The sequence below is a fragment of the Ruditapes philippinarum genome, unplaced genomic scaffold (genome assembly GCF_026571515.1).
Source record: "Ruditapes philippinarum isolate M1 unplaced genomic scaffold, ASM2657151v2 ctg1995_1_1_1_1, whole genome shotgun sequence".
Lineage (NCBI taxonomy): Eukaryota > Metazoa > Mollusca > Bivalvia > Venerida > Veneridae > Ruditapes > Ruditapes philippinarum.
The window spans coordinates 1-15072 of record NW_026864844.1 but is presented as its reverse complement, the minus strand read 5'-3'; the positions used below and the strand labels follow the sequence as shown (position 1 = coordinate 15072).

Here is a 15072-nt window from a genome sequence, read left to right as displayed (position 1 = left end):
TAAATATTATGACCTCCTCACACAACGAATGACATCGCCAAGGTAGCCATTATGTACATTAACGAGATGTCAATTAAGGTTTGTTTTAAAAAATGAATTGGGCAAAAATATTTCAAAATTGCTCAACAGAATGCATGCCTTATAGGTAAAATAGATTCTAGAGCTAACCATGATATATACACAACAACAACAACAGTAACGACAAGTACACAAATTGGAACCAAAATAATAAGGACACACGGAAACCAATGAGAGACATGTAGGGACATTTCAACTTCATGAATTCTCGATTTCATTTTTCTAGCTCTTGTTTTGAACATTTTCAACTTTACGAATTCACATTTTGAAATTTTTGAATTCACGATTTCAACTTCATCAATTTATAAATTTAAAACAAATTAAACTTCGCGAATTTCACTTCACGATTTAAATTTAACGAATTCACTATTTCAACTTCACGATGTCAGGTTTGAACATCATGAACTCACGTTTTTAACGTCTAGAATTCACGTTTTCATCTTCACCAAATTATGATTTCATCTTCACTAATTCAAGATTTCATCTCCACGAATTCACGATTTCAACGTCATAAATTCAAAATTTCAATTTCACGAATTCACAATTTCAAGTTCTTGAATTCATAAATTTAAAACAACTTCACGAATTCAATTATACGAATTCAATTTAACGAATTCACGTTAGACAAGAGTTTGCTAATGCAAAATCAATTATAACAAGATCAAACGTATACAACTCGTATAATTAAAAAGAGAAACCAATCTTAATATTTTAAGCAAATCTGAGCCTCCTCAATTTCGGAAAAGAATTAAAGAACAATACTCTTTATCTCAGCCAACTGCAGAAATTCTTTCTTAACGATATTGATGACTTATTATTTTTTTCAAAAGTTAATATTGTTCAGATAATACACTTTGATCGATGGGGAACTCAGTGGTTATTATGACAAAGACCCTGATTGTAAAATAATTCTGTCAAAAATAAAAGAAGCGATCTATTCACAAAATGATAATAAAAGTAGTGGCACTGATAAACTGATCGCGGAAATATGCAAACACTCATTTCCATTTATTTCACAGATAATCATACATTATTAAACAGATTTTTTGAATCTTTAGAAATCCCAACATCCTTTGGGTCAGGAATCATAGTACCAATTTTCAAGGGAGGGGACATTAATGAAGCTAAAATACAGAGGGATAACACTTATAAATATATTCTCAAGTCTTATTAAATCGTCAACAAAATGGTGTACCAAATAAAACAAAATCATTGATAATCAATACATGCTATATGGATTCGAAGGGAATATCAACAGTCAACTGTATTTTTCTTCTACAAACTATTATTAATAAGACATTGTGCTCTCGTAAAATGCTTTACTGTGCATTCATAGATTTTAAAAAAATGTTTTGAGAGGTAAGGAAGATCATTTATATTTCAAAAACTTGTTGTTTTTGGATCAAACATCAGCGCAAAACAGGGAGATCACAGCTCTTGTCTATGATTTTTATTCTTTGTAAATTATATGTTTACCAGTTTTGACAATAATATTTGCGACATTTTTACTGTCGATGAAATAAAATTGTTCATACTCCTTCGCCGGAAACGCTACATTCATTACTAAATGAATTTCAGATTATTGCAATAGTTGGAATTTAAAGGTTAACACTAACAAAACAATAACCGTGATTTTCGAACAAGGTCGTCATACTACATAAACTTTTCTTTTTAATAGTATTCTACTTAAAGTAGTGACATCATTCAAATGTCTAGGAATTACTTTATTCAAAAACGGTCACATCAATAGTACACAAAAGAAGCTTGCTCAACATTCGTTATTTGCTGTACATAATTACTTTGTTGTTTTTAATCAAATAGACCTATCTACACAGGACAAATGTAAACTATTTTATTCTTTTGGTGAGATCAATTCTAAATTATGGCGCCGAAATAAGGTAACAACGAGGGTAAACATATTGAGCGCATACATAGTAAATTTTTAAGAACGACACTTAGCGTTAAAAATTAGCTAATCTATCTGGTCTCTACGTCAAACTGTGACGGTATCCGATGAGAATACAACGCAAAATTATAAGGATAAAATATTTTTTAAACATTTTGAGCTCAGAAGATAATTCATAAATAAGAAAAATGTTTAATGTAATGAAATAACATGTCAATAATAACATATCGTATAACGGAAAAAAATGGCCATATCATATAAAAAAAATACTTGACGAAATATGTTTTCCCTTTCTATGGCTATAGCAAAACGAAATCAATATATCATTTCAAATTGTAATGAATACATATTAGATAAATATAAACAAACTTGGTATTCAGAAATAAATAATTCAAGTAGATTACAAACACACAGTATGTATAAGTACGACCTCGAACTTGAAAAGTACTTAAATCGTGTAAGTATATATAAATACAGAGTACACCTGATGCAATTTCGGTTATCATTACATAATCTAGAAATTGCAAGTGGTAGGAACAATGGAGTTCCAATGTAAACAATGCAATATGCATGTCATCGAAAATGAATTCCATTTTTACTCGTTTGTCCAAGATATTATAACCTTCGTAAGAAATTTTTGAAACCATATTTTTGCCGTTGGCCTACACTTCAAAAAATGGAAACTTAAATGTCATCTTAAAATGAAAAAGAACTTAATAATTTGCCAAGCTATTTATATTTTTCACTTAAAGTAAGAAACACTGATTAACTTTTAATTGTGAGATCTACATAAAGACATACCGTAAATAACATAATTATTATTTGAATACATATTGTATGACTGTATTTGTATACATATTTATAGATTAGGCAAAAATAATTTATTTCAGCATTAAGTATATATCTCTTATTGTTAATGAAAAATCTCATGAAGATTTATTGTTAATAACTTCTCTGAAAACATTTTTTGTATTATCAACAATATTTTGTAAAAATGTCTTACTCTGTACCTATATATATATATTGGCTAAATGCTATATGTAGTTTAATGCCAAATAAAATATTGAATTTAATTAAATTTATCTTCACGAACTTCACGATCTCTTAATTAGCTCCAGCAGGTGAGAAGGTTTTGATCCCTGGTGATACTTTCAGTTTGCAACACCCGAGGCTAGTCTAAATCATTTTTCCTGTTTCGGCACCTTATGATTTAAATTCTATTGGTGTGCCGCAAAACCAGACCTAACATAAAAAGTATCAAATATCAATTCCTGGTCTGAAGATCTTTGTAACACGCCGGCCTTATGGCCGGCGTGTGATATGGTATACATGAGATAAAAATTCCACGGGGAAAATTGGCCTGTGTTTGACGTCATAAGGCCAAAACAAAATGATCTTGAGGATCTGGTAACATTCTGAAATACAAAAGGTTAGGTAGGTCGGAAAAACTTTTTCTTTTTTGATAAGTATTTTATTGAAATTTAACTGTATGTCAGAAACACTATAGGATGTTCCATTTTTTCAATAAAATAAAAAAGGTTAGGTGCGGAAATATAGGGTTGGTCAAGTTACTGGAACCACAAAACCATTTTGTTTTAGCCTAATCTCGCGTGAATGAGTCTCGCGAGAATTGTCATTTATTTTTTTATTTTTTGTTTTTTTGTTTTTTAATTATGAACGAATATCAGTATATACACGGGGGAGGAACTGTTACACGAAGGATGGAGTTCTTATGATAACCTGTCAAGGAGTTCTTGTGTTAACTGCCACGAAGTTCGGTGGAAAATAATTGTATATACTGCAAAACATTCGTCAAACATGGCAATTTTCATCTTTAAAATTCGAACTCCGTGACAGTTATCACAAGAACTCCATGACAAGTTATCATAAGAATGTCATCCCTCGTGTAACAGTTCCTCCCCCGTTATATAATTAAGCTATATACTCATAGACTTTAATATTAATATTGCAGTTTGAAGAAAGTACAGTATAAATACGTTACATTTATATATCTTGTACAAATATTAATGTATTATAAAGATCATTATGCCCCGATTTTCAGAGAAAACATACTACTATTTCAAAATATATTATCACAATTCAACAACATTGTCATTGTATAGCCATGTAGATTATCCTGCTTGATTATTTACGTGCAAACACGTGTTGTCATAACATTTTCACACCCACTTAAATCGACAATAATCACGCGTTAATCCCACGTGTATGATGTTTAATGGCGATGAAAGAAATGTACAGTATATTAAATTTTAAAAATCCAACTTTTGTCCTATGATCATTAAAGTTTGTGGGGAAGTTGATCATCATTCACAGATGACCCCTATTGATTTTAAAATCAGTAGGTCAAAGGTCACTCAGAGAATGTATGAAGGGGATATTTCGTGTTCTACGAACTTTTGTTCATGATATACACACATTGCAATTCTTGTGACCTCGTGTACATAACATTTTCATGTATGAACGCAACAACACGTAACTATGCAAGATCAAAGGAAGTTAGAATTCCTTTTCTCCTGCATTAGATTTGGGACTTACTTACGTTTTATACTGTTTACATATTTCACAAGTTGTTTAACTTCAATTACTGACTTTAACAAAAATTCTACTGCCGGCGTATAAATATTAACCTTGTATTTAAGATTTGAAAAACATATGTAGCTATATCTCATGCTAAAAGCTGAAAGTACATAGCTAACACGTGTTAAATAGGTTAACCCGGAAATTAAAGGTAATTTTTGATTTAATGTTATTTGTTTGTTTTTTTGTTGCTGTTTTTCTCATATATTATCTTATCTAAAAGTTCTGTAAATACATAAGAATTATATTTTATAATGTACATGCAGTATTATCATAAAATGGGTAATCAAGACAATATTTTATTACAGAACGTTAAAAAGGTTTAATCTAAATGAACATTGTTATATTGAGTAAATACAAACTGTAATGTCAGTGTGTAATTTTAAAATCTTTATCTACTGAATTGGTATTAATGATGTGCCTAGATTTCCAGATTGAAATGTGAGACAATTCATCAAATTGAAGATATATGATAATTATAAAAGAACAAAAAAATGGGACTGTTAAACTGGATGAACTAGTATTTAGATATTGTGATTTTACAATATATTGTAATTGCAATATTGCCCTTAACCTATTGTATGAAGAGTGAAACATGCCTTTAAAAGGATTAATCATCAACATATGATTACATACGTTATGTTAATTTGAAGATGACACATGCGGCTGTATTCGGATGTCTTCTGGCAACATCTTGGTCGTTTAATATCATAGACCTCAAATGGGAATTATACAACTCATCGTATGGCAAACACTATGATCCACGTTAAGGTAATATGTTCGATCTATATACATAAATATTGGAGTCAAAGGCGTCAAACTTAGGTTACCGAATGCAAATGGTTTCATCTTGTGAACAAGTATCAATGAAAGACACTTCGTATAATCTTCAGGCGGGTGTGTCATTTCGAATTCAGTTTATGTTGTAATATTTTAATTTCCATGTAAAACTAATAAATATGTTATTTGATACAACTTCATTCGCATCTGACTTCAGACTGGTGAATATGATTTTATCAATTTTCTTTAACGCGACCTGATGATCTATCAGAAGTATAATGTTTAGAAATTACGGACAGCGCATATTTCGGATAGAACGTTTCAAAAAAGATTATCAGTGTGTTTTAGTTGAATATATTTTTTTCTAACTGAAAATATTATTTATGATGATTATTATTATCTTTATAAAGCATTTACAGTCAAGTTGTATAACCAATTTAAATTGTCATAAAATTTAATGAAATATTTTGCTCGTGTTGATATTTAGACTGAGGACAGTGATGAGGTGAAAGACGTCAGTATCCGATGCACAAGCATGACATGAAAAAACTGCTGCAATATCGTTTTGGTAAGAAATATAACTTAAGACTATATTAATGAAAAAATAAATATTCTTGTATTACATAATGTTCTCGTTTTTGTAAATAATTACAGTGTAGCTAAATAAACAAACAGTTTGGTATATGTGGCTTATTTACGTTAAATGCTGATTAAAGTATCTTTCTCAAGTAAGTGGGACATTTTTTTAATTAAAACATGTTCAGAAAATGGTTAAAAGTACTTAGTCACTATCATATTTGTTTCTAAAGATCAGCTGTCAAAACAAATCTACAATGTATATAAACTAGGACACCAAGAAGTGTTTCTTCCTTTTCAACATTAATTTCTATTTTGAATGACAATACTTAATTAAGATATGAAAATGATTGAAATTTAAAGCTGACTTATTATTCCTTTCAACTCATGATGATTTTTCTTTATATGCAGCTATGTGATTTCATGGTTGAATCTTGAGTACTTGTCATGGCTCTTGATTTATTTTGGAGTGTTCACCATCAGATTAGTAACCAACTAGTGATACCAACAGACGTAGTTGAAAGGAAATGTCCATACACAGTCATGAAGTAGGCAATGGTAGAGACATAGCCGACCATTACAGATTTTTGATAAAATTAAAACTTATTAAAGCTCCATGGCTTATATAAACTGGCTGACAGAATAGTTGTATTCTGATAAATACTAAGGTTGAAGACACTTCAGTGTAAAATGTTAAACAAAATATCTGTTTTTGTTAGAAAAAATAACCTGTCATTTGTAACTTTGTATTAACTTTATTATATTCAATGATAATTTATCTTCTGCAAATGACTGTCTAAATCAGTTTCAATCAGCATCATCTAGTTTCAAAACAGTTAAGATAAATTTGTTATAAATATACTTGTTAGTAACAAGAATGGTAAAAATATAAATGTTCTGCATTTATATTTTTCTATCTTGATTGAGTTTTATTTCATACTATCGCCATGATCACTGCAATTGTAAAAGTAATATAATGTATGAACATTTGACTAATGTATCAGTTTTTTTTTTTAAGGAAGATAATTAAAGGTTCATTATATTCTGTTCTTTTCTGGTTAAAACTTTTAAACAGATATAAATATACCATTCTCATTAGTAAAGGGATACTTGAATACTTAAAAATCTAAAATACACAGTAACAGGATTTTGTTTTCATCTTGTGATATGGAAATTATATCGTATTTCATAGCGCTCGATGAAAATAAATCCTGTTTCTAAAGAACTTGAATATTCTCTTTTGTATTACTATTTCGAATTTATGAATAAATTATTTTATGTCAAATGACAAAAGTACGAATGAACAAAAAGGTACACCAATCTTTTTTCTATAATGACATGCCAACCTGAAACAGTGAAAAATCTGAACCAAACATCTAAAATAGACAATATTGACAGTGAAAAAGTACCTGATACTCTATTATTAATAATTAACGCTAGAACTTAAAACAGTATGGGATTAAAAGCTGAAATAGTTTAATGTACACTAATAATATTGAAAGTGGAATAGTACCTGATATTCTGTTATAAATAATTAGCATTGGAACTCTAAAGAGTATAGGGTTGAACGAGTTAATAATCATCTAAAATAGACTACCATTATTGACAGCGGAAAAGTACCAGACACTCTTTTATCAATAATTAACATTGGAACGTAAAAAAAGAGATTTAACAAACATCTATAATAGACTACTAATTTTGACATCAGAAAGGTACCAGATACTGTATTATCAATAATTAACATTGGAACATTAAAAAGTATGGTAAAAATTGATCATTATAAAATGAGAACTGGCACCTATTTAAATGGAAATAGCAATATTTCAAAGGCTTTTGTTAGTGTTACACAATGACTTTTTGTTATAGCCGCCAAGTGTTGAATAATTATTCAAAAATAATTTACCTATTCGGACAGAATGTGTCCCATGCTTTCATTATCATTTTTTTGGGGAAAATGTTGAATTTTCAAGGAACTCCACTTATGTCTAAAACACTTTTAATGCATATCGTTATTATATTTGTAAAAATGATCGTTCAGAAATGGGCCTTTGTAATGTAATCACGATAGTTTAGATAATACGTTTTTTTTCTTATTATTATTTCCAGCTTGTGATTTTGATCAGAAAATTGAAAATGGCAAAGTGCAAATTAGTGCACCTGGCGAAAACAAGTTCCTCGACGTAGCTTTAGTAAAATGTGACAAAGGGTATGGTCCCAGTCAACAAAACGTGAAATATGAGGCTTCGGGAAAATGGCAGCATGCAACGTGTACAAAATGTAACGTATTTAAATATCATTGTTCTTTTCTTATCTTAGTTTTTTTTTTCAAAATTAGCCATGACGGTGGAGTAAGAGTTGCCTTACTGGCGAGGAAATCTTTCAAAACATAAACTATGCATATAAACAGTAAAATAGAGGACAGATTGGATGATGACTCTCGGACAATATTTTTGTGTATTTATCAAGCTATTGATATTGTTGTTATTTTTATTTTGATATAGAGTATATTTGTTTATGTCAGTGTAAGATCGGAATATATTTCACCGAGTTAGCACCAAAAGGTATATTTCACGAGTGGTGCAGCCACGAGTGAAATATGAACTTTTGGTGTTCACGAGGTGAAATATATTTCGATCTTACATCAAACTAAGCAAATTTACTTTTTATTATATGCAAAGAATCGTTTAAAAAGACATTTTAACCTAGTACTAAATGAAATGGGCGCCAAATAATTATACAACTTGACGTCATTTACGACGTCACGTGATAAAGTAAGTTATTAGTACTATGAACGCTTGTATTTCACTGACTCAAATATTCAAACCAGTGAAATAATCACATTTAAAATAGTGAAATTATCAGTTTTAATTTCACTGTTATATTTCTATAAACCACCGAAAAGCATGTAATAAAATGAAATATAATATTTCAAAACAAGTAGGTACAGTGGCACTATAATTGCTTTAGAATTAAAATATTCATACATTATCTTTCAAACGGCAAATGAATAGATAAAGAGGCAAATGAATAGATCTAGATAGATAAAAATGAAATAAAATAATTAGATAATAATTATTTTCTTTCGTTTTTACCCTTTTTATACAATTTGAAACATATGTTATTGCTTCAGAATTTAATGAAAGTCTTTGATGACATTTTTTTTTCTGTTGTCTTTATCAAATGCTCAGTGTTAGAAAAAAAATTAATACAGCTTATACAGCTTCATATATCTACAAACTTGAGCAAGAAAGTCACTTATGTATTCCTACTCCATTACCTTATCTTCAAACTTTTTTAACAACTCACATGTAAATTTTGGAAGCAAATTTATATCAACCACTGCACATTTACTATATAGTTAATTTTCTGGAATATTCTGGCAATTATAAATAGCAAAATCATAACAAAGTCGCAATATTTATCAAAGAAAATAAAGAAAAATTGTAATAGGTATTAAACGCATCAACAAGCCAATGTCCGTCAAATTATAATGTTTGATTATGGCACTGTTTCTTATATTATTTCTCCGGAAATTTTCATCTAGTTATTTTTATTAAAGTCGGTGTTAATAGAACTGCGTTGAATGATTGCGCACAATAATCTCAGACCAGACATTTGGTAAATATCTTATCATGTCAAACATATCTTAGATTTGGCAAGATTTATCAAACATGTATAATTTATATCATGTCAAATATATATAAATTACATCAATTAGATATACGTCACGCTTTTTATAACTCGTTTTTTATTTACACTACTTATGGAATTATTGGTGACCAGACTTGTGTGAATCATTCCAACTTGTTACAAATAAGTATTTTGTTCTTTGCCTAGTACCAAGTGATTGTAAAGAAGCCCTCGATGTATTCCCTGGGGCAGAAAGTGGACAATATAAGATAGAACTATGGAAATCTGGGAAGATTCTGACTGTGAATTGTGACATGGAAACCGAAGGCGGAGGTTGGACGGTATGTAAATTCTTTTATTTAGATGTTTGATAAGCAAATTGTTCTTTCCTGGTTTACATACTCATGTAATAAATTGCTGAAATATATTTACTGTAAAAACATTTCCATCTTAACAATTGACTCATGATTCGTTTTTCTTTCTGTCTTTACGAACAATTTTTCAGTTGGTGCCAAATTGACTTCAATATCAATTTTTTTATATCAATTCTCAGCCGCACTATGGGGCCCATTAATAACAAAGAGATATATGTTTGTTTTTTCCGATATTACCACTTACTGATGATACATTCTTTTCATCAATATTCAAATACAGTCTGGCTGCTGGAAAAACTGTATCATTTCACTGTGAAATTATGAAATATGATTTCACTATCTACTGAAAGGCGTGTAATGTGTATAACCATATATTTAACTACAAAAGTTTCATTCAAAACAGCAAATCTAAGATTAAGGACTTAAGTCCATCTTTCACTTTGAAGTAACCTTTAACCCTTAGCTATATAAACTGACGTTAAACAGACACACATTTAAGTAATAATTATATACATAGTTTGTAAGCGCTCAACCTGTTTGGATTTCTTCTAGATATTTCATAGGCGAATGGACGGGTCAGTGATCATTTATCGCAATTTTACAGAATATGAGAATGGCTTTGGGAACCTTGGTGGTGAGTTGTACCTAGGTATGTAAGAAAAGCTTTGATTTCTTGTAGCATTGACATTTTAAAACTAAAGAAGTACATTCTTTAAAGTATTACATGTACTATATCGTATTGCGTAACATCTTACAGTACACAGGTAAAGCAGTGTCATTATTATCAGTCATGCTTTTAATCATTCACCAAGGGTACTACAAAATAAAATGGGCGCAATATTATGAAACACCTGATATTTGTTACAAGCATAATATGGAGATTATCCGTCATATACTGACTCAATCAAATCGAGTCACCAATGTTTATGTTTGTTTGGATAACTGCTCCCGAGGGATCACGCTTTCTCCAGATTGTATACATCACAACAGCTGGTGTCAAGTTCAGTGCGGCAGCTGTAAAAAATCCCCCTTACTTCACTTCATGTTTGTTATATTTTTCTGGTCCTTCGGGAGCAAAGATTCCAGCACTAACAAGAATTGCAAATTTAGCATCCCTCAATCCGGTGCTAGAAGACCCGAGGGATGTTCCACTTTTTCATTATCCATGATCTACAGACTCAGTCAAACCGAATTTGCAATTTTCATGTAATTTGGTTTTGTTATGCTTCCGATGGATCACCCTTTGTCAAGATATTTATAAACATACGTTGCTGAAGTGAGTGTGTTGTTGAACTATATTGATAAACACAAGTTGTTGAAGTGTTATGCATAAGACAAACCGAGTGAGATTTAATGTCTATAAATAAAACCTCGTGTTTCTATGATTTTAAATATCCTGTAACTCAATTTTTATGGTTTTATATCATAAACATAATGCTCAAATGAAGATTTATCAATATTTTAAGTTCAAAAAGCATTATTTTTTAAAGATAAAACCGAATTTAAATTTCAAAATAATAAAGCGATGTAATTTGGAATTTATTTTCTATAAAGTCAAAGTCAAATTGTTTAATGAGAAATGAATGCATATAATTTGATGATTACATATAATTTGGACAAATATTTGCAGTACATATTTTAAATATTTTTCGATGTTCGAAAATTGTTTTAGAAGCATAATTGTATATATATATTTCTCGTAAGTGTGGAAACAACCTTAATTAAAACATACAAGATCTTTAACAGGTGGTAATTTTGTTGTATGAAGTGTTGTTGAAGACTGATTTGTACTTCCATTTCATTTTGACAGGTTTAAAGTACATACAAGAACTAGCGGAATAAGGTTCTACTGAGGGTCGTCTTGACATGACGTCTGGTCGTGATAATACAACAGGACATGAAACTTGTCAAGACTTTAAGTTAACGGAAGAAACACAATATAAACTAAACATTGGGTCATGCACATGTATGTGAGACTTTTAGACCTGCTGATTACAACTTTCTTCAAATCTTATACTTGTTTTATACTTTCACTTGTTTTGTTGTATCTTAATTAAATCACAAAAGCTCCAATACAATACAAAGTAAGCGGTTGACAGTTACAGTATAAGGAAAACCCAATTAATTTGTTCAAACTTAGAATAAGACTTAACATAATTTGTAACAAATATTTGATTCGCATTTAAACAGATAGATTATACAGTTTTAATTTTTACATATTCCAAGCAAACAAATGAGAGCAAATTTGTGTGACATATATCACAATAAAAAGGAATAATATTATAAACGGATTGCCATTTTTTTATGTTTACAGCAGAATCTATTCTTGACTGAAATTTCAATGTTGCTGTATTTTGCCTGATATAATATACTAGTACGTGTTTCTATAATTGTATAACCTCCGTGATGAACCGAATGTGATGTGTTTTGAATGATTGTGGGGATAGTAACTCGTTGTTTATGAAAATTGGCCTTGTCAACATGCAAACTGTCTTGACGTAGTGTGACAATGACAGTGCTAGAACTAATTAATATTGTTGTTTCAGTCCTAGATGCAGACTCCAAATTTGCTTATAATAATCAAATGCCATTTTCAACTTACGACCGTGAACTTGACGTGCAATTTAATTGGAACTGCGCCGTAATAAGACATGGAGCCTGGTGGTATCACGCTTGTACTATTGTCAATCTAAATGGAAAATATTTGACGCCAGGTAGTAGTTCAGGTGAGGGACACTGGCATTATGAGTTTGATAACTATTTTACATCAAAAACGTCATCAATGATGATGAGAAGAAAATAAGATAAGTAATCAGATGCAGAGCTCATAAATTCGGACAATTTTCTGATCGTACTCAAATTGTGTAATTATTGGGGTTTGTTTTTGCATCAGAAATTGTATGACTTTTAGACGTCTTATTGAAGTCTGTGTAGGACATTGACATTGTCAGTTATCGGATTGATGACTTAGAATCACTGACAGCATATTATCACGTGACAGCATATTATCACGTGACAGCATATTATCACGTTTCAACAATAAATCACGTCACCGAATATAACTATGTTGCATCATAAAAAACGTGACATCATATAATCAGTTGAAATATTATCCTCACCAGACAATATTTCATCATTTTTCATCAGGTTATCACGTTACAAAACGAAATTTAAAAATGTTTTTATATTAAACTTTTTCTGTTTGTTTAAATGTATTTTTGTTCTGTTATAATTTTTTATAATCAAAATTATTTTCAATAAAAAGCAGAAGGCATTGTCATATTTTATATTCAACACATTTTGTTTTCTACAATAAATGTGTTTTATTGATAAACAAATGAAATAAGCTTTTGACGTGTAAAGAAGAAATTAAAAAAAAAATAAAAAAAGCAAAAAAAAGAAGAAGAAATTGGATTTTGGGAACATGAACCATACCCATGGAATTCGGAACTTCGGCGATGTTTTGGTAAATGCATGACTTCTGGAGTGATTAAATAAATGCAAACAATTACTGTCTAGGATGATATATTTAAACATTTAAGCATCGTAACATTGATGAAACCCCTTATTTTTTAAAGATTTAAGAATTTCGTATTTAATATTTTTATTTTGTAACTTTCAAATGGGATTTCTTTCCTGTGGATTAGGAAAACGATAAACTATAGTCAGTTGGGAATATGACCGAATATCGGCAACAAAAATCGCTGAAGCGTCTTAACCCATTGAGGGAGACCTGAAATACAGGAAAAAGTTAGTTTATCCTACCAGAGTTTATACCATATCTTATACATTAGACATTACCAGAGTTTATACCACATCTTATACATTAGACATTTATTATGCATTATTATTCATCAGTCCATTAAACGTATCTTGTTGCATGTTTTCACATATTAATATTGATTTTTAATATGGCTATATCGTTTATATCTAATATATATTATCATCGTTTATGATTGGTATTTGAAAATTGTAAAAACAATTGTATATTGTATGGTTCTACGTTAATCGCCAAGACCAATATACAATTGTATTGTATATAGTTCTATACCAAATGTGCTCACAGCTATATACTTTCATTGTTCATCATGTACAGGTATAGTGTGAAAAACTGTAAAACAATTGTCACTATATTTTATGCTTCTATGTTAAATACCTAGACAAATACATTCTTTCATGTTGAATAATTGTTGTGTGAAAATTGTAAAACAATTGTATATTATATGCTTCTACATTATATGCATAGAAAATATATACTTTCATCGTACATAATTGTTGTGTGTAAAACAATTGCATATCAATATATGTTTCTATATTATATACATAGAAAAATATATACTTTTATGGTGCATGGTGAAACTTGTAAAGCAATTGTATTTTGTATGGTTCTATATCAAATGTGTTGACAAATATATTCTTTCGTCGTTCATATGGTGTACAAGTATTGTGTGAAAACTGTAAATAAATTGTATATTGTATGCTTCTTCATTAAACAGAAAAAATTAAACTGTCTGTATCTGGATATGATTGTTGTGTGGGAACTAATATCGATTATCTATTACTTCTAGAAAATAAAACTGTTTAAAACGTATTGTCTGTGTTAACGTATTGACAAATGTTATTTGTCGAACTTGGGATTGCAATTTCCCGTCAATTTAATTTAGATGTGGTTAATAATAACTTATTAAGCAGGTAAATTCTGGAAACAAAGTGATCCCTCGGAAGCATTAATCACAACAAAATAACATAAGAATTGCAGACTCGGTTTGATTGAGTCTGTACATGAGGGATAATGAATAAGTGCAACATCCCTCACGCCCCCTAGCACCGGCTTGAGCGGTACTCAATTCTCAACACTTTATAGTGTTGGCATCAATGATCCCGAAGGACCAGAAAATATAACAACACTGAAGTGAAGTACGGGGCAACTTTTTACGGCTGCCACACGGCACTTGACACCTGCTTGACACACTCTTTCGTCTGCAAAAGTCATCGGACATTTGTATACTAGTATATTAACATGAGATAACCAGAATTTAAAGCACTGAAAATTCTAAATTTGTTCAGTTCTTCACAAAATATTAAGCTTCTACCAGACAGATAACAGACGAAGAAAAGCATTGTGTGGCC

The 15072-nt window shown here is 30.1% G+C and overlaps 1 protein-coding gene across 1 annotated transcript; it reads left to right on the top strand.

Moving 5' to 3' along the window:
* Nucleotides 1-460: 460 nt before the first annotated feature.
* LOC132727019 (fibrinogen alpha chain-like) lies at nucleotides 461-12668 on the top strand (the record flags this gene model as incomplete). Its single annotated transcript, XM_060712433.1, has 5 exons — nucleotides 461-467; nucleotides 8045-8215; nucleotides 9776-9909; nucleotides 10495-10591; nucleotides 12489-12668. Coding segments are annotated over exons 1-5 (589 nt in total), but the record flags the coding sequence as incomplete, so codon positions are not given.
* Nucleotides 12669-15072: the final 2404 nt, after the last annotated feature.